Source organism: Erithacus rubecula, assembly GCF_903797595.1.
Source record: "Erithacus rubecula genome assembly, chromosome: 3".
Taxonomy (NCBI): Eukaryota; Metazoa; Chordata; class Aves; order Passeriformes; family Muscicapidae; genus Erithacus; species Erithacus rubecula.
The window spans coordinates 129369869-129391949 of NC_136689.1; the positions used below are offsets into that span (position 1 = coordinate 129369869).

The 22081-nt window shown below is 39.3% G+C and overlaps 1 protein-coding gene across 1 annotated transcript in view; it reads right to left on the reverse strand.

Annotated features, from left to right (window-relative positions):
• The window catches only part of LRP12 (LDL receptor related protein 12), a 50143-nt gene extending 36876 nt beyond the window's left edge, over nucleotides 1-13267 (reverse strand). The window contains exon 1 of the mRNA XM_079302770.1: nucleotides 13055-13267. Coding sequence (XP_079158896.1) covers nucleotides 13055-13133 — 79 coding nt within the window. The 5' untranslated portion in view covers nucleotides 13134-13267. The remainder of the gene's footprint in view (nucleotides 1-13054) is intronic.
• Between the last annotated feature and the right edge of the window lie 8814 nt (nucleotides 13268-22081).

Sequence of the window (22081 nt, forward strand, 5' to 3'; positions counted from 1 at the left end):
CATACATACACACACACAAGCATTTGCTCTAGGATAGGTTTCCAAATGACAAATGCACAAATAGGAAGAGAGGTTTCAACACAGTAAGAGGAATGAACACCTTGGAGAAGAGAATGCCATCTAACAGGTATTTCCATAATCCTTATCACTGTAAACCCTTACATTCATATTTATAATTACCTTCCTGTATGCTATCCCTACACCTAGTACATCTCATTTCTTTGACACAAGCTCTTCTAATCTTCACTACTTGTTTACACAAATCATTAAGCTCCTAAGGATATTTTTAAACAACTTTTTCTTTCTGCAATCCACCTTCCTAAAAATATTTATAAAAATATATGGCATAATATATTAAAAAAAAATCCTTTCTCTGTAGAAAACCCTGACAAGAATAATTTTGATTAACATCAGATGACTGGTGCCTGCTCCTTTGTCCATCCAGTTCAACCTCATCCTCCAAAAGCCACTTCGGTTGTTTAATTTGAACATATTCACTGTTACCCAACAATGTAACTATCAATTCAGCTTCACTTCCTGTGGATCACCCAGCTGTGCACATCTGCACACTCCCCACAATTTCCAAATGCTTTAGACAATTTCTACATTTGGCAAAAGAGTAACAGTACCAAAAAAAGTTAATGAAAATTTAAAGAAAAAAACTCTTACATTTCTATATGTACTCCAACACGGAGGTTTCATTGTAGACTTATTACTAAGTGTAACAGATTCCACAGAGAATACAGTAATCCATGATAAAGAATGTTCTACCTCCTCTTCCAAGAAAATTTATCTGGTCTGACTGAAGGAGCTCTTTAAGTGGCAGCAGCAGCAGCAGATCATCACTAAACCTCTTAAAGCACTCTGCATCCATTCACTTAAACACAGCTGAAATATACAATAGACTGTGTTTACAAGGAGCAGATGAGAGGAAATCAGTTGGTAGTAACATCTGTAAAACCAGACAAGGATAGGTGCTGGAGTTTGAAATAAAGTAGAACAGACACTGCTTTGAAAGTAGCCTATTTACAGTTCCACAACAAAAACTCAGCAGCTGGGTATTTCCCAGAAGGTCCTGTTGGCATTTAAATAATTTAGGACAACTCTTCATTCTGTACCTTCCCTCTGAAGACCAGACTAATCTGCCTACACTGAGAATTGAGACTTCTCTGAAGAGGAGTTCAGATCATTAAGTCATGCTCCTGTTGCCTCAAATTCCTTTAATAAGCCTGCCTTTTCCCACACTGACTTCCTTAAATTACACCAAACCAAGACTCCCCACTTCACTCACACATAATCAGTATAGGATCAGAAATGTGGAGTAACAAACTCTGAGCATGCACAACCACAAAACAATGGCTTACTTTCTGTGCTTCAGCTTCTACCTTCCTTGCTCAACATACTTTACAGGAACACTGCCAGTATCAGTCTATCTTAATAATTAAACCTCATATAATAAAGAACTTTAAGGAGACTATGAAAAGAATATATTAAAACAAAAATATTTATTGAAGGTTTGCTACCAACCATGTCACATCTTGGGGCACAGTAAATTCAGATGCAAATCAGGTTTATAAAACGCTTTTGGAAGCCAATTTTTAAAAAGAAAGCCCAGTACCAGCAAGTCACCACTAGGTATATACACATTCTTTTATAAAGAGATATCACATGTGAAGTTAACAGCCAACTAGGGAAAGAAAAAACAGGCATTTGTTGGGACACTCAGATTCAACCTGCGTATGACTGGAAAAAAAAAAAAAAAAAAGGTTTTTTGAAGAAAGGGATGAAGAATGCTTTGGAAAAAGAGCTAAGTGAAAAATATATTACTTTCTTATGTTAATACCATTTACCAAAACTTGACAGGCAGTTGTATTCTCCTGGATGTAGCTTCTCTCCAATGCACATAAAAAGCAGTGTTACATTTTTGCACTGATGAAAGCAGATTACATCCCTTACAGCTCCTTACCGGTAACTTTGTCTAATGAATAATAATAGTAAGTCACAGTTTAAAGGCGATGGCTTGCTGTGTGTTGGCTCTTTGAGAAATTAAAAGAGTATCTCTAGAAGAGATTCAGTTCTGGGAAAGAAGTATAAAGGAAACCTGGAATATTTCATTGTACCAGAGTTTTCCATTCCTCATCTGTTATTGATGGTAGATACATACAAAACTTTCTTAAGTTAGGGAGAATTTTCAAGTCGATAGAGGTTACGAAACTGAAGAGGCTTATTTGTGATAAAGCAGATATTGTGAAGACAGCATACTTGCAAATTCTTACACTGTTTATACTTCACACTGATAGTTATCCACCTGACTTTTTCTTTTCTGGATCATCTGCAGAAGCACCCGGAGGCTTCTGACCCAGAGACCACTGACATCACATGGCAACTTTTAGATGGAATCTGCCATTATCAGTGTTAAAGCACCAAGACAACATGATTTCTCAAGACATTTGTGTATTCACTCAGAGTATTTTTAGCTGGTTCAGTCCCCAGAAGGTAACTGGTTAGGCTTGCTGTGGCTAAAGGCAGTACAGATGGCATTTTGGTCAGTCTTTGTCCTCACCACTGTATAGGTGTCACAAATGAGTGGTTTGGGATTTTTAAATAATCATGGATCATGATACAACAGGTGATACTTTTATTCTGCTTCTAAAAGGTTCTAAGGCTCCAATAGCTATGGCTTTCCTTTTTAGGAAATGTAGCTGTAAGAACAAAACAGGTATATTAAGTTTCAATGCATTAATTCAGCTCTAAAATAAAAAATAAAAAAATACTTTCATTTTACATATATTTCACTCTATTAAAAGCCAACCTGGTAACAAAATTCAGCACTTGCTCCTACAGCCTTTCTAAAGGGAGGCACTGAATTTTAAAATAGCAAAAAATGTGACACAGTATGGTGACAAGTACAAGATCAATGTCAGACATAATGCCTACACGTTCAAATTCCTATTTATCTGCCTTTATATAATGAAGTATATTGCTAATTTAAGTACATATCCTTCCTGTTTAAGAGGAAGTTTCTAGATATAGGGAGAAAAGCACTCCCAGGACAATGGAACCCCGTAAAGTGCAAACCAAACTCTGATTACCTGTTTAAATAAATAAAAATATCAAGACACCTCAAAAAAATACATCAAAGTACAATGTATTTCAGAATAGGCATGAAGGAGTTGCTAACTAACACCATGATCCTTATGTTCATAGCAGTAATTTATACACCACATTCATCAATTCAAGTTTAAAGGTAGTTCAGACCTCTTTGCAAAACAGTAACTCAACTCCTTCAAAAAAAATTGTTTGATGTGATTGTTTCAGTTGAGCAACACACATGCTTAAGAAACTGAGTGTTCATTTCAAATTAGGTGCTTTGAGCACTTTATTGGCTCTCAAACGAGGAGTATGGTCAGTAAACAAGACCTCAGATTAAAAAAATTAAATTCAGCTTTATTTCAATCACCAATCATTTCTGAAATCTTTTGCATTTTATGGCAAATTCCTTCATGACCCACATTCAAAACTGTTATCTCAAACTTCAGTTCCACTTCCTTTGTAAAGCTGCAAAATACTGATGGTTTCAGAGAATTGGTGAAAGAAACCAACACAAACCTATTCACTTAATTCTCACTTAAGTGAAAGCTTCCACACTTTTACTTAACATTTTAAGACTGATGTACAGCTAAATATTTCAAGATATTAATTTTTAAAAAGTCACTATCATGCACTAATAAAACTTTCTGTTAGTTAGGAGTGTGGGACATCTCTCAATTCCCCAGCCATGACCTTAACTTTACTCTCTGGGCAGATCTGACTTGAAGATGCCATCACCGTGCAGGACTAACCTGCACTTAGAAAACAGGAGCTCTTATTCCAGGAAAACCTCTCATGGACTCTAAATGCACCTATACTGGGTTTGCATGGCCTGGCTTTGCTAGCAGGGGGGTTACAGGAGTGGCTTTCTGCAAGAAGCTGCTGGAAGTTTCCACTGTGTCCAGGAGAGCCAATGCCAGCCAGCTCCAAGACTAATGTGCTGCAGGTCAAGGCTGAGCCCATCATAAAGGGTGGCAAAGCCTCTGTGATAACTTATTCAATAAGAAAGAAAGAAAAGCTATTGTACAGATGTAGCTGCAGCCAGAGAAGAGCAGAGGGTACATGAAAGGAACAACTCTGAAGTCACCAAGGTCAGTGGAGGAGGGGGAACAGCTGCTCCAGGCACTGGAGCTGACAATCAATCCTCAGCAGACCATGGTGCAGCCAGATCATGGGAGCAATCTGTGCCCCTGCACCCCATGGAGGACCACGGGGATGCAGAGATCCACCTGCACCAAAGGAGGAGATCCACACCAGAGCAGGTGGATGTTGAGAGAAGGCTGTGACACCATGGGAGGCCCATGCTGGAGCAAGGTCCTGGCAGGGATCTGCAACTCCAGGGAGAGAAGCTCACACTGCAGAAAGTTTCCTGCTAGGACTTGTCACCTGTGGGGAATCCAGGCTGGAGTAGGCTGTTCTTTAAGAACTTCTTTAAGGAAGAAGAGCCCATTATGCAGCAGTTCACAGAGAACTATTGCCTGTGGGAAAGACTCACACTGGAGAAGTTTATGGAGAACTGTCTCTCATGCAAGGGACTCCACACTGGAGCAGGGGAAGGACTCCTCTCCCTGAGCAGCAGCAGGGATGAACTGTGATGAACTGACCTAGCCCTCATTCCCCGTCTCCTGTGCCACCGGTGGGGAGAAGGTAAGGCTGAGAAAGAGGAAAGAGTGGGGGATAGTGTTTTAGGGTCTGTTTTAACTTCTCATTTTCCTGCTCCAATTTTCTTGAATTCAGTTAGTATCACTAACTCAAGTCTGTTTGTCTATGACCGTATTTTCTGAGTGATCTCTCTCAAGGACCTTATCACAACCCATTAACCCTTTGTTATATATTCTCTACCCTGTCCAGTTGCAGAAAGGAGTAAAAAGTGGCTTTGGTGGGTGCCTGGTGTTCTGCCAGGATCAGTCCACTACAGCACCACACACAAGCTTTGCAATTCCAACTAATGGGGAAAGCAGACTGTGCTCCTCACTAAAGCCAGAGGATAAATGTATGGGTTTTTCCCCAAGCCTTACTCATCTACAGTGTAAAGGCAAAAGGCCTGTGTACTGTCCCACATTTCTACAATGGATGAGGAAAACTGGAAAGCTTTGTGGACCTAAAAAGAGGTTAGTAACATTATCACTCAGCTGTGGTATATTGGATTGTCATTTGCATGAGAACTGTGATACTACTGAGGCTTTGTTACAGTGTGCATAGATGACAGACACAACAGATAATTTAAAACCTGGAACTGAAGTGAGACAAACCAGAGGACATCTAGGCAACAGGCACTGGAAAGAGTATTAGCTAGATCAACAACAGGGTCATTAGTAACTGGACTCTATAAACATGCAGCTCCCAGGCACATCCTGCAGCAAAGCTGCTGGAGTGTAGAAATGCCAAATGACAGATCAGCCAGAAAAGAGATCGCAAAAAAGGGTACTTAAAAATATTGACAAAAGCCATGCACTGAATTGCAAAACGTTCAAAGATCTCTACATGTTTATTCACTTACTTGCTGAAGTACAGGTCAAATGCAGGAATCCAATGTTCCTTTAACACCTCTCTGCCTGCAAATCCTTGGAAGGCCAGAGATCAAGACCTCAAGCCATTTCCAAGCTCTTCCTGCATTCAAACCCTTTTTTTTGTTTGCCTGTAAGAGTAACCTCTTACACTGATTAGATGCTCACTCAGCCACCACAATGCCCTCAAAATAAAAGGCTGATTCCTTTCCTCTCTTCTATTTGCCCAACCTCTTAAAAAACAGCTGTTCTTGCAGACATCTTGGCCTCCTATTCCACTCTGAAGAACTCTGCCACCTTTAGCTGTGAATGTGCCTTAATAAGACATCCCAATCTTTCCCTCCCTTGCCATCCCAGCTCTCCTCTCTTCATGAAGCTCTCGAACCAGACACCAGATGAACTTTAGCCATGGAACTGACTGCTCATTCAGTACCTTTAGATAGGAAACACAACAAATGGGAGGTGCCCTGAGAAGGGAAGCTATTTCTACTAATTACACAGTTACCCAAATCCATCCATGTCAGTGCTTCCAGCTGTAAGTTGCTGTGATCAAGAGTCATGTGTCTGATGTCATTCATCTTCCTGACTTAAGAGCAGACATCTCTCTCAGATTATTTTAACTGATGTTTACATCATGGAAATGACATATGTTCGTTCTCCATTCTTTTAAAAAATTCCAAATTGGAAAAAATGAAATGTGTATTCTCTCAAGTCCAGTTACAAATATTTCAGTGTGGTTTAAACACATTTTAAACACATATTTTTTCCTGTGCACTTTCCATGAGGACAGCTTTAGAAGGGAGCAAATGGAAAAATGTAATTCTTTAGTAATCTGAAGAATAGGCTGAAGTAAATACAACAATATCACAAACAAAAAAAAAAAAAAACAAAAACACCTGATTTAGGACTCTAGAATGAATTTCTGAAAATTACTCTGCTGGACTGTGTGCAGGAAATAAAGAAATGGAAGGTTAAAGTCTCCACTTTAATCTATGTGATAAGAGCAGCACATATATACAGATTTGTTTACTGCACGTGATGTATTCATTGTCTCAGCCCCAGTTACTACAATATTAAGGGAACCTTTTATTTGAGATACTCCATACAATTTCATAGAAGGAAAATACCCTACCAGGGTACACTAATTCATTGGATTATAATATCCTTTGTGAAGCATAGGAAAAAAGGCATTAAGCAAAGCCTTATGAAAATTCATATATAGCTAAAATCTAGAAGTCAGAGCATTTGAATGTGTGTGCCTTCCCACTACAAGGCACATCAAACAAGACAATTTTTCTGTTCTAAACTGCTTACCTTCAGTCACTGAAAAGCTCTTTCTGAAGGAGCAGCTCCTTAAATTAGTAGGATCATTACATTTTTAAGAAATACCATTGATTAGAACAAACTTATTTCCAGTAGCACTAGATATAAATTAGAAGAAAATCTTATTTTTTTCCACAAAAGAACTATTCTCACCATCCTTCTGTACTTAGAGAGGCACTTATCTCAATCTCCCAATAGGTGTATATGAAGCTAGAGCAATAAAATCAAGTTACAGGATCCCCTAGCAGACTAATTTTTTCTTAACTTTTAAAAACAAGCAACTTCTTACAGACTACCACCACATGCCAAAGTGTGCTCACACTGCTTTTTAGAGGATCACTCTACTGTTTTACGGCTACCTCTGACTTTGAATGTCTGCTCTACTTACCCACAGTCAGTCCCAGGGGCTTCCACTTAGCAGAGGAAACATCTCCAAGGTTAAGAAAAGGGTAGTCATCAATTACACACAATCACATGGGTGAAACACACAGTTCCCATCCCAATATATAGTTCAAATGTACTTTCCACTCACAGAGAAACACAACTACTTCACTTTCACTGCTTTGTGGAATTTAACATTTACTAAGTATGAGCACCTTGAGCTTTCTTGCACAACAAAAAATCCCAGAACCAAATAAATGTATCTGGAAAAGTCTCATAAGTATTAAAACTAACAAGATGCTTAAGTGAGAGACCACCGTGACTCAGGGTACTAAACAAAATCGTTTTGTGTGACTCCCTTCTCCCCTTCAAAACATGCTCTGCTTTTAAGCTTTCTTAATTTTGGGGTTGCTCTTATTTGTGCTGCTAAATTACTGACTAGTTCCAAAAAGTTACTCCTCACAAAATAGTTGAGAAAGATAAACAGAAATTCCCTCATAACCTAAAATTCAGTATCAAATAGAATAGTGGGGGAAAAAAGAAATCTTGTATATAGCTGTTAAATATGCTAGCCTTCATACAAAGATACCACCACCTTGATAACAACGTACCAAAATTTACAGTACATCCACATTTAAAGCAACTGTTCAGAAAAACAAGTCTGAACCACAACTTAGATTAGGGCTTTTTTGAAGTATTTGCACTAATCTGTCAATTATGCTGAATTTTGTAGCTTTAACGTAGATACAAGAATCTGTAGTATATATTTCAAAGCAACTGTAAAGCTTTGCATAATGAATCATCAGTAAAGTAACAACTGCAGCAAAAATCAAGTGTAGGGAACCAAAAAAGAAGACAGTCAGAACAACATAGTTCTTCACAGTATGGTATCATACAGCCTGCTATAAACCACTCTGAGCATTTATTTCTACTGAGGGCATAAACACAGGAACTCAAATATACAACCAAATTTTTACGGTCCAATGCACTGGTATCCAGTATTTTCTTGAAACCATGTAAACTATGGAGGCTCGATTTTGCCAACCAACACACACTTCAAGTAATAACTGGTACTGCAAAAACAACACAGCTAGTAATTCTGAAATGCATACAAACTAAAAACATCACAGGCTGTCAATAAATCATACCCTCTCAATTACTGCCTAGCTAGATAACTCAGCTGTTCCAGTATTTTAACATAATCCTTAACTATCTGGGACAGTAGAAACGGAACACTAAAACTAGAAAATGCAGAGACATCTAAAAAAGCAAAACCACACTACTTACACAGTACAAACAGCATTCGTGAATTTTTAAAAAACCTGTAAGGAAATTAGTGAATTATACTTAATAAGTATGGAAATAATATCTACACCTTGGAAAATCTGAGGCACCTGGTAAAAGGTACATAATGTGTGAAGAAATGTACCTAACATACCACAGGCACAACCTTTAAAAATTTGAGATCTGTTAACAAACCACAAGACTGATAATAATTGTAAGTTTTGGCCACACAAAACATTAAATATTTAGTGCTTAGTTGAAAATAATACTTATACAGTTTACATCTATTTGATATTACAACAGGAGTGACTGAAGTAAAGGAATCAAACATATTCACCTGTAGGGTCCTTCCAACACTAATGCAGTAGAGCTCTTCCTCTCCTAGCAATGACAGAACAGATGAAAAAGCCATGCTAATTACACGCTTTGCTCTGATGACAGGAATGGAGTCAGATGGCTTCTGTCATGATTCTGGTTACAAGTACACTTCTGCTTTTTCTCTGGCTGACAGTATTCTCATTTAGTGCATAATAAATCAGACCGACTACCTTATATTCAATTTTCAAACTTTTGCATGAGGTTGTTTAGGATATGGGGTTTTTGCTTCTCTCCCTGAATGAATGTTGCTTTAAATACTGTCCATGTGACCTCACAGACATTTTGACTATAGATGAAATACTAGCTTTGAACAGTTGAATGTATACATACTTGGACAAGCTGACATATGATTAACTTATTAAGCAACATAAATTTCCATGGTGTTAAAATTAGGACATGTTCTCTTAAAGAACTACAAAACTGTTCCAATAAATTAAATACAGTGGTTTTGCCAATAACATGATTTACAGCATAGCAAAATATATGTGTTCAGTGTATCATAAAATATCACTAAAGAATGACATTCAGGAGTTTAAGATACAATAATTTATTAAGTCAAGTGATTCCTTTAGGACAGTCTGTTCTGGCTTTAAAGTTCAACTTCTCTAGAAAATAGAATACATCGGCTTGCAGAATTTATCTTCTTACATGATTCAGGCTATAATATCAAACAAGGTGAATGAATCCAAAAAACTATTTATTCTTCCTCATCTCACACCATCATTAACAAACTGACATGCAAGTAAAGTTTGGGTCCTGACAATTGAACTTTTATGACAATTTTACTTGTCTTCCCTTATAACCAAATGATGAATTAATTATATATACAGTACTATTATAACTTCAAGCAATATCTGCACCACAGAAACCTGGAATGGTTTTAATCCAAAATTAAATATTTTAAAGCGTATAGAAGTGTACCATGTTTTTCCTTAACAGGACAAAATAATATCAGCAGCATTCTAGTCTCAGCAGTCTTATACAAAACACTGTTTCAATCACAATTTTGGGAATCCTTTTCTGATCTCCACTAATGTTTCCCAGTCATTAATGCTTCCAAGGATACTCACTAAACCAAAAACCAATCCAAAGATAAGGATAATTAAGACTAACCTGGCTGGACTTGTGGTTGGACTCTATGATTTTGAAGATCTTTTCTAACCTACATGATTCTGTGATTCCAAGATTTACTTAATGTCCAGATGATCAATCACAGAACTTTGGTTTGAAAAATATCACCCTTAAGAACAGGACTGATTTCTCAAACAACATTTTTCTCCTAAAAAAAAATACTGGTACAACATATGGTTCTGTTTTAAACTCAGATAACTGTTATGGCCTTTGAGATAAGCAGAAATGTCTTAATATGTGTCCCAGAAAAAGCGAGGACAGGATTATAGAGAGACACATAAAACCAATTACTTCTTGGATATAAAACTCTCAAGCCAACAGGAAGGCTGGAAAAACAAACCAAAATATACCATTGCCCAATGCCCTACCAAACCATAATTCTTGTTAGTCAGTGTTATTCCAATATTTCACTCATCAGTATTCCTCCTTCTCAAATGTTTATAATTATAGTCATCATCAGAAAGAAGGTTTGAAAAATTCACCAATTACAGGGAAACAGAGAAGCATTCTCTGGAGAGCTCAATGCCCACATAACAACCTTGGAGAATTTAGTATTTTAACTAGTAGAAAATTCCAGACATTTAGCTGTGCAATGCATAATGGAAGGCAACTGAAGTGAGGCACCATTGCTTTCCAAGCATGCATTTACCTTGGGTACTGCCTACTGTATTCAAAGCCTTAACATAATGATATCTGCAAGGCTCTGCTCAGGATCAACACTACTGTCCAGAGCTATGTGACAGCAGTGTCCTGACCAAATTCATGTCAATACTAAATCAGTTTAGTATGGAAGAACTAAAAGCAGTTATACAAGAAGATAAAATGTTTTAATAGGACATGGTTCCCAGACTCACTTTCTTCTCCCAAAAATGAATGAGAGAAATCAAAGTGAAAGCTAGAGAAAGGGCTACACTACACAGTAAATGCTTGCTTTTGTTTTGGATATGGAGGATAAAGTTCCTTTCCTTTGAATAGTGAAACTGGTCAGAACTTCAGACATTTTTAACAAAAACTGTTAAGAGAAACTAATTCATCACGAGGATGAGGTGACACAGTGTGCTGATCAAAATCAGAAGCACCTTCTCCTTCCTGGCAGTGGCACTAACGGATGGTGACACGTTTCTCAGGAAGGCAGAAGAAAGTTACGAAACCTTCTTGGTGGAACTTTCAGAAGTCTTGATTAAAGGTCTATGGAAAATGTTACTCAGAAAGAATTTAATTTGGTTTGTTTTTCTCTAACTAAAGATTATGCTTGTGATATAAGCTTCTTTAAGGGAGATGCAGACAGTAACACCTGTTATAGTATCACAATTCAAATCGTTTTACTTAGGTCAGGCTGACAAGGAATATCACAACAATAATTTTGACTTTAAATGTCAATTCTGTGATGAGTACACTAAAACCTACAAATGGAGTCTGTTAAAAAAACCTTTTCAAAGATTTTCTTTTTAAGTACGTCAAGTATGCAAAACATAAGTTTGCAAACAGAAGAACAGCTTAATATATTCAAACTTGAGATTTGTGCTATCACTTCCTGCTCCACCATCAGCTAACTGCTTTTCAGCTGGGCCTGTAGTTTACCTTTTGACATGAAACTTTTGCTTTACGTAATATGCATTTAAAAGACTGGTCAGTACCCCACTTTGTTCATGCAAACATACCCACTCAAAAATTAAACTTTACCAGTGTAACTATTTGGTTGCAGGTACTGGTATAGCTGTAGATCTATTTAAAGAGGCCTTCCTTACTTTTGTACTCATGTAAATATGAAATGGGAAGTGCTCCTACATGTTTATGAAATACATCTGCCTACATTTTTAGAGTTTGGACAGATTGTTGTGGCACAGGCACGTGCTGGACAAAACACTTTGCAAAGGCAAAGCTGAAATATCTGGATGTTCCAGACACAAGCTTGCTTTTTTAACAGCGAAAGAGATTCCAATTTCTTAAATTCAATCGCATGTTTAGAGCAAAGGCATCTACTTCAGAAACTGCTGAAGCAGGGCCCCTGTCGCTGTCCTCTCGGGGCAAGCACGTCCAGCTCTGTGCCAAGGCTGCTTCTCCTGCTTGAGGCCCACGGACACAAACTGTGCTCGACTTCACAAAACAAACACAACTCCCTGAGAAAACACCACACGACTCTCTTTGTCAAGTATCTGTTTTGATCTGTCATGTGTTACTGGGCCACTTTCATACTGTAAAAATCAACCTCAGTACATTTATAAAAATATTTTTTTCATTAGCAGTTCTGTTTTAAAGACGTGTTTATACCCAGGGATTAAATTTATTGGGGCACGAACTGCAGGCAGGCTGAGTAGCAGCAAAGGTCCCCGGAAGGTCTTCCAGGCCTGTGCTGATGTGTCACCAACTCATCACCAGCGCCAGCCCCCGACCCGCGGCCCGGGGGGCCGCCCTGCCCCGACACCAGGCCTCCTTCGTCCCGGCCGGACGTGGAACATCTCCCAAGCATTCATCCCTATTATCCACAGGCAGCGATTACTCGTGACTCAGAGGATTTGGGGCTGGCTTGTTTGTGCGGCCCCGCGCCAACTCCGGAGTTCCCGGCAACGCACATCTGCGGGAGAGCGAGCCCAGGGCAGCTGGGCCAAATCCCAAACCCCGGCCGCAGTTTCAAGCACTTCCCAGAGGAGACTTCCGTCCACCCCCACAAATAATAAATAAATAAATAAATAACAACCCACAAAAACCCCAAACAAAACAAACAAAAAACAAAAAACCCCAGAGCGAAGCCTGGAGCAGTCGAGTTCGAAGGAGGAGACGGGGCTGGGGGCAGAGAAGGGAAGTACGGGGACAGCAGCCGGGCCTGGCGGCGGTCCGGGCAGGCTCCGGGGACCCCGGCGAGGCCGGCCGGGAGAAAGGCCGCTTTGTTCCCCTCCCCGCGGCCGCCTCCCGGCCCGCGACACGGAGGCGGACGGGCGGCGTCACTGCCCGGGACCTACCGCAGCAGGAGACGACGAGGAGCAGGAGCTGCGCTGACCTCCAAGCCGGGGAGCCCTCTGCGCTCCCCCAAGGGGCCATAACACCCGCCCGCGGGGAGGCGGCGCGGAGCCGGAGCTGCCACCGCCGCGCCCCCGACACGGAGCCGGAGCTGCCGCCGCCGCAGGAGGGGCCGGCGGCGCGTCGCCCCCTCGCCCGCCGGAGCCGCCGCCTCGGGGAGCGCTAGCGGCCCGCACGCCTCGGCCGCCCGTCCGCCCGCCGAGCCATGAGCCGCCACCGCCGCCGGCCTCGGCCTCCCTCCCCGCGCGCCGCTTCCTCCTCCCGGCTGCGCTCCGCCGCGGCTGCGCACTGCCGGCCCGAGCGCATGGAGCCGCTCCCGGCAGCCGCGGGCCGGGCGGGGCGGAGCGGCGGCCCCAGACGGCGGGGCGGGCCCGGGCCCTGCCGGCTCCTCCGGCTCCTCCTTCGCCGCTCCCCCGCCCCTCCCACTCCGCCGCCGGGTTTCGGCCCGCCCCGTCCCGAGGAGGCGGCCGCCGCCACCCGCGGAGGCTGAGGCCGCTTCCGGAGGAGGGAGGGTGAAAGTCTCGGCGGCTGAGCGCCCCAAATCCCCGGCCCACACAGGATAAGCCAGTGGGTGTTTAAGTGCCCTGGCTCTCCGCCCCGAGTAAAACTGCCTGAACCAAACCCAGCCTATAAAGCACGGGGCTACTCTGGCAGCTGCTGTGCTTCTGACCTCTAAATCTGCATTTCAACAGTGAGACCGAAAAATTGCCGTGGGAGCACAAAAAGCACAACGGCTGTAGATGTTAAATTATGGACCGCATAGAAATTCCTTGTGACACTTTCTGTTCGATTGGGGTTGCCCATTTTCCTGCTGTATAGTTATCTGTTGTCAAAAGCAAGTGGGAGTCACTATGCAATTTTTATATTTAGCTTTAATTTTTCAGTGCCTGATGTAGACCACGGGAAGTGTTTATTAATCCTGTTTGACTAGAGGCACAATTTGTTTGGAATAACAAAGTATTGCCATTCCCAAAAAACCCAAAAGTTTACTTATGTTGGTAAGGCTTTTATAGCTGCACTTTGAAAGCAGATGTGTTTAATCAGACCAGAGTTCTTTCTCCACAAATGGTCATTGCTATGGAGAGTGTTCTATGCTATTTCTTCTCATTCATGTAATTTTCTCATAGAATCATGAAATCATTTTGGTTGGAAAACACCCTTAAAATCATTGAGTCCAACGTTGCCAAGTCCACTACTAAATTATGTCCCCACATGCCACATCTACATATCCTTTAAATACCTCCAGGAATGGTGAGTCAACTACTTGCCTATTAAAATGCTTGACAACCCTTTTTGTGAAGTAATGCTTCCTAATACCCAATAACTTTTTCTGTCACAACTTGATGTCATGTGCTTTTATTTATTGTTCTGTGATTTCTCCTGCATTTGTTTCCAAATCCCCATCTATTTGGGAAGGAAGAGAAATAAATACATTGGGAGGATATATCATTTGAAAGGGAGGAGATGTTTATTTAAGGGTCACCATCAGGTTGAAGATTCAGCATTAATAATTGTCATGAAAGAAGGAGGGTAAACAAGTCAAGCATGAATGCTTTTCAAGTTGTGGTCCAGAAACATCCTGAGATGGCATCATTGAATTTAACAGATTGGTCTTCAGTACATTTGTTCAGTCATAGTTTGAACCTAGGAGTGTTCATCTCTTCAAAGCCACGAGGTTGCACACAAAATTAACATTTCATGGAAGAAGAATACACAGCCCATAGTTCTATACAAAAAAAAGTAAAGCATTCACAGCAGCTTGGCCAAAAGTCTTTTTGGTTTCCTTCTAGTCACAAGTCTAACTTCTTCAGCGAAACCTCAGGTGGCCTTTTTTTCATGCACTCTATCCCATTCCTTTTTTATTTTTAATTGTTAACAATAAGGCACTGAAGGAATGCTCAGGAAGTCTGGTCTGTAGCTACTGAGAAAGGCATTACTGCTTTTATGAACAGACACCACACAAAGCCTATGAACACACAGGAACTTCTAACCCTCCCACAGTAATTACAGCTGAAACTGAGAGGTGTGATATGATTCTCTTTCCATAGATTTTTGTTGCATAACAAAGAAGACAACACTAGTTATCTTTTAAGATTAAATGCAGTTCCAAGCAATTCAAATATCTCTGTTGGCAAAACTACTTTCAACCTACTGCACAAACAAGTGTCTGCCCTTGTACCCAGGTTGATCGTTCATGACAGAGAGCAGAGCATCAACCCCTGGTATCAGGGGCTTTATTCCAACATCCTTCTTAAAGATGCAGAGTGAACACTGCTATGCAAAAGAGTCTTGCCTCAGTACTAAATGAGCTTGGCAAACTAAAGGTGAGATACCAAAGTGATGATCTAGAGAAAAAGAAACTGCAGGAGCAGTTTGCCTGCATATGAGATGAGCCAGATCTTGTAAGTCCAGGGAAGAAAATGTGTTAGCAGTCCAGATAAAACACTCAGGATGTCAAGCAGCATACTCACATAACACCCTTAGCAAGTCCACCAGATCTACGAACTTCTTACCTAGCCAAATTGCCTGACTAAAAAGCCTTACTTATTTTTGGCATTTTTTACCACTCCTTTTAGTCTCTGCTGAGAACTTTCTTGATGTGTTGGGAGAACATCTTTACTCCTATGCCTGAAAAGTATGTTGTAAATCACAGTCATAACTTTATGCGCATAAAATTCTAATCATGACTGCATTATTTGTTTGGATTTTTTTTTTTCTGTACTCTTATCTGAAGATGACTAATAGAAGTTTATTACTAGGAATATTTTCAAACTGGCACAGATGTTGACAGCATCTTTCTTTCGTATTTGAAGGCAGGTGAAGATAAAATATTCTCAAAGCACACATGCTTCACCTTGAACCAAATCAAGATTGCTGTTGCAGTTATTCTTCTGTTTGATGCTTTAGGTTGGCACATGGAGCTACTGAGGCTGCTTCAGCAAGAATTATCAGGCACTCACTGACAACATCAGCATATGATTTTTTCCTCCTGTACTTTTCTTTGCAACATTAATATGCTATTAATGATGAGTTGAGCATAGTCACTTCAGTTTCACTTCACTTCCTGCTAAATGGGATTCCTTTTTGCATCCTTGTTCTTCTTTGTTTTTCCTTTTCCCTCATTAGTTCTCCCGGTTCAGACTATGGTGTTGGCAAATGCCACCCACAGATTTAACAGCAGTTTTATGGCCCATTGTAAAACTACTCCACATTTAATTCTCTCTATTCCTGCTCTGTGTGTAGTAGCATACTGGAGACTGTGTGTAAAATTGGAGAAAATCTTATGGTGTCTCTCTAATGCCATGTCCTGGTTGGAACCTCTCACCATCATTTTAATACACAGTGAGAATGAGGAAAATTGAAGATGTTGACTAAAATCTCAGCTAAATAAAGTAATTGTATTCTTCCTCTACCAATCTCATTATTTTGTGCCCCATAACTTTCCTTTACATTAAGTAATAAGAAATATTGCTATAATCAGTGACAGTATTTAACTTTTTGGTGAGCCCTCTACAACATCTGAATTTACTTGAGCTGTTTTTTGAAGAAGTTTAACATAAGAGGGACAGCAGTGGAATTCTAAATATTCTTATTAGGTTTTTTAAAAACAGTTATTTATGAAGAGTAAAGCTTAGCAAATAGGCAGCAGAGGTATTGAATTTCTCTTCTAGATTTATGTTTATTTTGCAGCACAGCATATGAGCACTGGGACAAAAGTTATTTGTGCCATCTATTTAGTCATTTATTTATTCTAACAAGCAGTTCTTTGCAAAGCACTTGTCTAAAGGGTGTTACTAAACTACATTTTTATACAACATTAATTTAAACAGTAGACCACAGCTACCTCGAATCTAGAGTACCCTACGTAACCTCACTGCAAAATGATGAAAGACAGTAGAAGATGTCAGAAATGTCTGGATGAAGGCCATTGCACTAAAAATATATAGCATACATCAGAATCTGCTTACAGTGTGCTGGTGCACATATTCATATTGCTCTTCCATACTGGAGAAAGTATATAAAATGTGTTAAGTCATCACTGATTTCCCTGATATTTATTATTAGTATCTAGAGGTCAGTCAAGAGCAGGGTCCCATTTTGCTAAGGACAGTACAAACATAGGACATGATGTAGATTTAGCAGTAAAAAAAGTCCAAATATAGTTCTGCTAACAAATGAAGTGTGCCTGGAGACAGTGACAGTGTAGCTGCATTCTTATAGCTTGCACCCACCCAAACTAATGTTGTAGGTCATGTTAGTTTAAGCATTATACTCTACTAGCTGCTTTTGGGATTCACGTTCATTTCTTCTAACCACTGGAGAGCACTTGGAGTAAGTCACTGCTCTTTTTCCATACTTTCTGGACTGAGGACCCATTTGGAGATAGCTTGTAAAGACTTTGCCTAGACTAAACAAAGTGACTGTATTATCCCTCTCAGGAGAAAGGGATTTGTGTACAAATAAGTCTGCAAAATTTTTTACTTCAATTAAAAGTACTCCATGTCCCTAACGTGATAGTAGTTGGGGTTTCCTTTGCTTGTCATCCAAATCTGGACTGTCTCTCTTATATGTATCAGATATTATGCTTTAAATATTTTTACAACTGGTTTCTGTTCAACTGACTCTGCAGAATAAATCATGAGTTGTGGTCATAAGCTCTGTAGCTTCTCTGACAGTAATAGCACTTCTGTCATATGCTGCATGAATAGCAATTGCCTAATTTTGTAGTTTTAAACAGTTCTGGAAATGTTGCTGAAGCTTACTCATTTATTGAAGTACTTCACTGCTCCTGAAAGGACAATCAAACAGAAGTAACATCAATTTGGAATAAGCCATGTGACAAAGTGTGTCCTAGTTCAGCCTGCAATTACACTGCATAACTTATTGCTTAGATAAGTACAATGTGGTAACACCACCAGTATTAAAACTGCTTTTGTTCATTCCTTACTGTTAAGTAAAGCAGCTTAACTCTTACTATGGCAGTGTGGATGTAGATGACAGGCAAAGATCAACAAGTGTGGTGATATCTTCATTCTTTTGCCTGCTTGTTTAATAACAGCCCCAGAAGTGGTTTAAGAATCATTATATTAGCATTATTTTACCACAAAATGTCCAGTGCATTTGATAAACAGCAGTGGTTTCTCAAGTAATTGAATAGTATCAGAAAATGGGAGATAATCAGAGTGCATAATTACATTGCATCTCAAAAGAAGATTTAGTCTTTAACTTCAGTTATTTGAGACCCAAGGCTGCTCTTTGCAGCCATTCTCTTACCTTTGGATTTATTTTCTCAGGATTAAGGAACTAGATCTGTCTGTTGATACCTGGAAGAAATTTCTATCACTGAAATCTCTGTTTGATTTTTACACATTACTGTATAAAACATAATAAAGCCATAAGGAATGCCTGAGTTTACAGTCTAGTTAAAACAATGTATTTATAGCTGAAGATATTTCTATAAAGCTTTCAAATATATTTGAACAATTATCCAATCATAGAAAGAACACAAATGTTCAGCTGATTCATGGATAAAATTAAGAACTAAATTATTATTTTAATTTTAGAGCAAGACAAAAGACAAAAGGGAAGAAAAAAGCAAAGTCTTGAATATGCAAAAAAACTCCAAAAAATGAAAGAAGAAAGAAAGAAAGAAAGAAAGAAAGAAAGAAAGAAAGAAAGAAAGAAAGAAAGAAAGAAAGAAAGAAAGAAAGAAAGAAAGAAAGAAAGAAAGAAAGAAAGAAAGAAAAGAAAGAAAGAAAGAAAGATTGCAAAAAAACCCAAAAAATCTCTTCAATACTAACGGAACATTTCACGAACAGTTTTCAAAACCTAAGGGGCTAATTAGTTAGTGTGGAAAGAACTATTAAAAAGCACACAGTTTGGGTTTTTTTTGGTGGATTTTCTCATTTTCTAAATTAAATTTATTTTTTCTTACATACAATTTTTGAGGCAATTATCTTTTCAAGCTTCATACTGACACTGCTAATATTCTTGATTTTTAATTAGGTTCAATTAGAACCTCCTTTATCTGGCCTGCACATGCACGTAATGTCTCCACTGGCCATTAAAGCAGAAACAGCACAATGTCTGAAGTACTGAACTACTTCTGAAGTACAGCAGTTTAAAGTTTACTGAATTTATTAAATTTTGAAGAAGTACAGTAAGTTGTAATTTTATAGTGGTAATCGTGTTCTGCATGTTGATAGATCTGGAAGAAAAAGCAACAAGCCTAATATGTTAATATTTTGCCCAAATAGATTTTTTAGTCTTGTTGAATGCAGCTAGTATTTAGTCACAGTTCCAGATCATCTGTTTCTACTGTGCACCCATAACCTCCAAGTGGAAGGCTTTGAGTCAGAGGGAGGGATCCCAGACACAGGAGTCCTGAGCAAAAGAAAGCTGTGTACCTGTTAGAGTGAGTCCAGAGGATGACCATGAAGATGGTCCGAGGGCTGGAGCACCCCTCCTATGAAGACAGGCTGACAGAACTAAGGGTGTTCAGCCTGGAAAAGAGAAGGGTCCAGGGAGACCATAGAGTAACCTTTCAGTAGCTAAAGGGGGCTTATAAAAAAGAGGGAGAAGGCCTTTTTATATAGGTGGATATCGATAGGATGAGAAAGAATTTATTTAACCTGAAAGAGGGCAGGTTTAGATTAGGTATTAGAAAGCAGTTCTTTGCTGTGACAATGGTCAGGCACTGGAACCATTTGCCCAGAGAAGTTGCAGTTGTCCTGTCCTGGAAATAGGACAGATGCCCATTCAAGGGCCAAGGCCAAGGACTTGTTCAAGGCCAGATCAGATGGTCCATTGAGCAATCTAGTGGCAAGTGTCCTTGGCCATGGCAGGGGGCTTGGGACTTGATGATTCCTTCTAACCCAACCCAATTCTATGATGATTCAGGGACTTAACCAGTTTCCTTCCTTATTGGATGCCAGAACTGACGTCTGCAATTCTCTAGGACCAAGAGTGAAGTAGTTTGTTTTTCTTGCATGATTTAAATGATGCTGTTTTAAAATCCTTATCACATTTTGTTTGGCTTAGCCATATTTAATGCCCTTTCATTGATATGATTTGCGATATGGAGAAAACCATGGGGTTTAAACTTGTAGAGGTGGTTATGAGTACTCTGTAGATAACTGCTGACTTCAAAGAGAGGAACCCCTAGAGCAGCCAGATGTTCAGAGTGGGATTACATTACTTCAGTCTTATTCATCTTTTCCATTGTTCTAACCAGTTGAAACTGTCTTTCAAAGTCATAATTTGTGTCTTTAGGCATGACTGAACTGGATTTGGCAAGATGAACTACAGTTCTTAAATCCAAAAACAATGGTATCTCCTAGGTTCATGAGAACTGTGAGTCACATAATCTGCCTATAGTAAGACCTTAAAATAAGCAACAGGATAGCCAGGGTTAGATGAGAGGGTCTTCTAAGAGCTTCTCTCAAGCTGTTAAATACAGATGGAGCAATTGACAGCTACTGGCTCGAGCAAAAGCATTCCAGGAGTACCAAACTTTTGTGCCTAAACTTCTAAATATGACAGTTATTCTGGCAAAGGTCCAAATTTATAGCAGACACATACATACCTCTATGTGTGCATGTATATATATATATATATGTGTGTGTGTGTGTGTGTGTGTGTGTGTGTGTGTGTCTGTGTGTACTTTAATCTTAATAGTACCTATTTCAAAAAATTCAGGAGTCACTCTAGTTCTCACCTTCCCATGCTCCAAATTACATGGCTATTAAAAAATGGTAAGGCTCTCAGTAAGACTTTGCATATGACTTGACTCATAAAACTTGGCAATGCAGTAAAGCTCAGACATAAACCATATGCTAATATGTTAAAAATGCCAGGGATTTACAAAGCTCTAGATGTCCCCAAAATGAACACAAACTTTTTAAATCCGAAGTGTGCACAAAATATGCATGTAAATTAGAGCTCAAAGCAAATTTAATTTTGTAGTTTGTTTCCATATACAAAGGTATTTTGTATACCATTCTAGTCTACTCTGAAAGAAACACCTTTATTTGAAATCCCATACACAAACTTTTCCTTATTTGTAAAAGTAAACCTGTATTAAGCCACTCATAAGACCGAACAAGTGCATTTCAAGTTTTTGTGCATATTCCTGAAGATGTACCTTAGTATATTCAAGTATTCAAGTAATATAAATTAAAATAAAATGTCCTAAATGTAATAATTCATTATTTTAATTGAACCTTATGGTAGGGTGATATCCTGTGGTGAAGAAAGATGTATTACATTTTTGTTTTAGCATTTCCCCATCTTTTAACTAAAATACAAGAAAATGTGAAAGGAGGATTAAAATTATGGCATTCACATTCTGTCACCTATTCTTCAGAGCTCATATGAACAGTACATTTTACATCTAGTCATTAGAGCTACAGGAGTATATTAAAGCCTGAGTGTCTAAATCCCATTTGCATCTTTCAATGCATCTCCCATGAGTGACAGTGGGAGATTCACAGCATAAGAGATGTCTTTATATTCCCTGTTTCCCTGTAGCTATAGATATCTGTGGGTTACAATTAGAATGATGATTTGGAGGAGCATTTCAATATACCAAAAATACATTTAGGACGAGACTCAGTTGTTTTACATTTTAGTAAATGTAAAACACTGTGTGAGGCAATTTGGCTATGTTATGCTGCTTATTTATTGACATGATTTTTAAAAATACATTCCTGTTAGGAATATATTTTAATATATTCCTGTTAGGCCTTTGACACACTCCAAGTGAGCAGTCCCACAATAACACTGAAATATTTTCATGGCAGTATTCAGAGACTTTTGAGTTAGAGGTTTTATCATGAGCTGCAGGAATTAGCATTGCTCCTCAAAGTGAATAAAACTCCACCAATTTTGCCTGAAATCACTCTTGTATCAAACTACAGATTTTCTGTGTGTGAAAAGTTCAAGCATTTGATGAAGTTTCACCTGTCTGC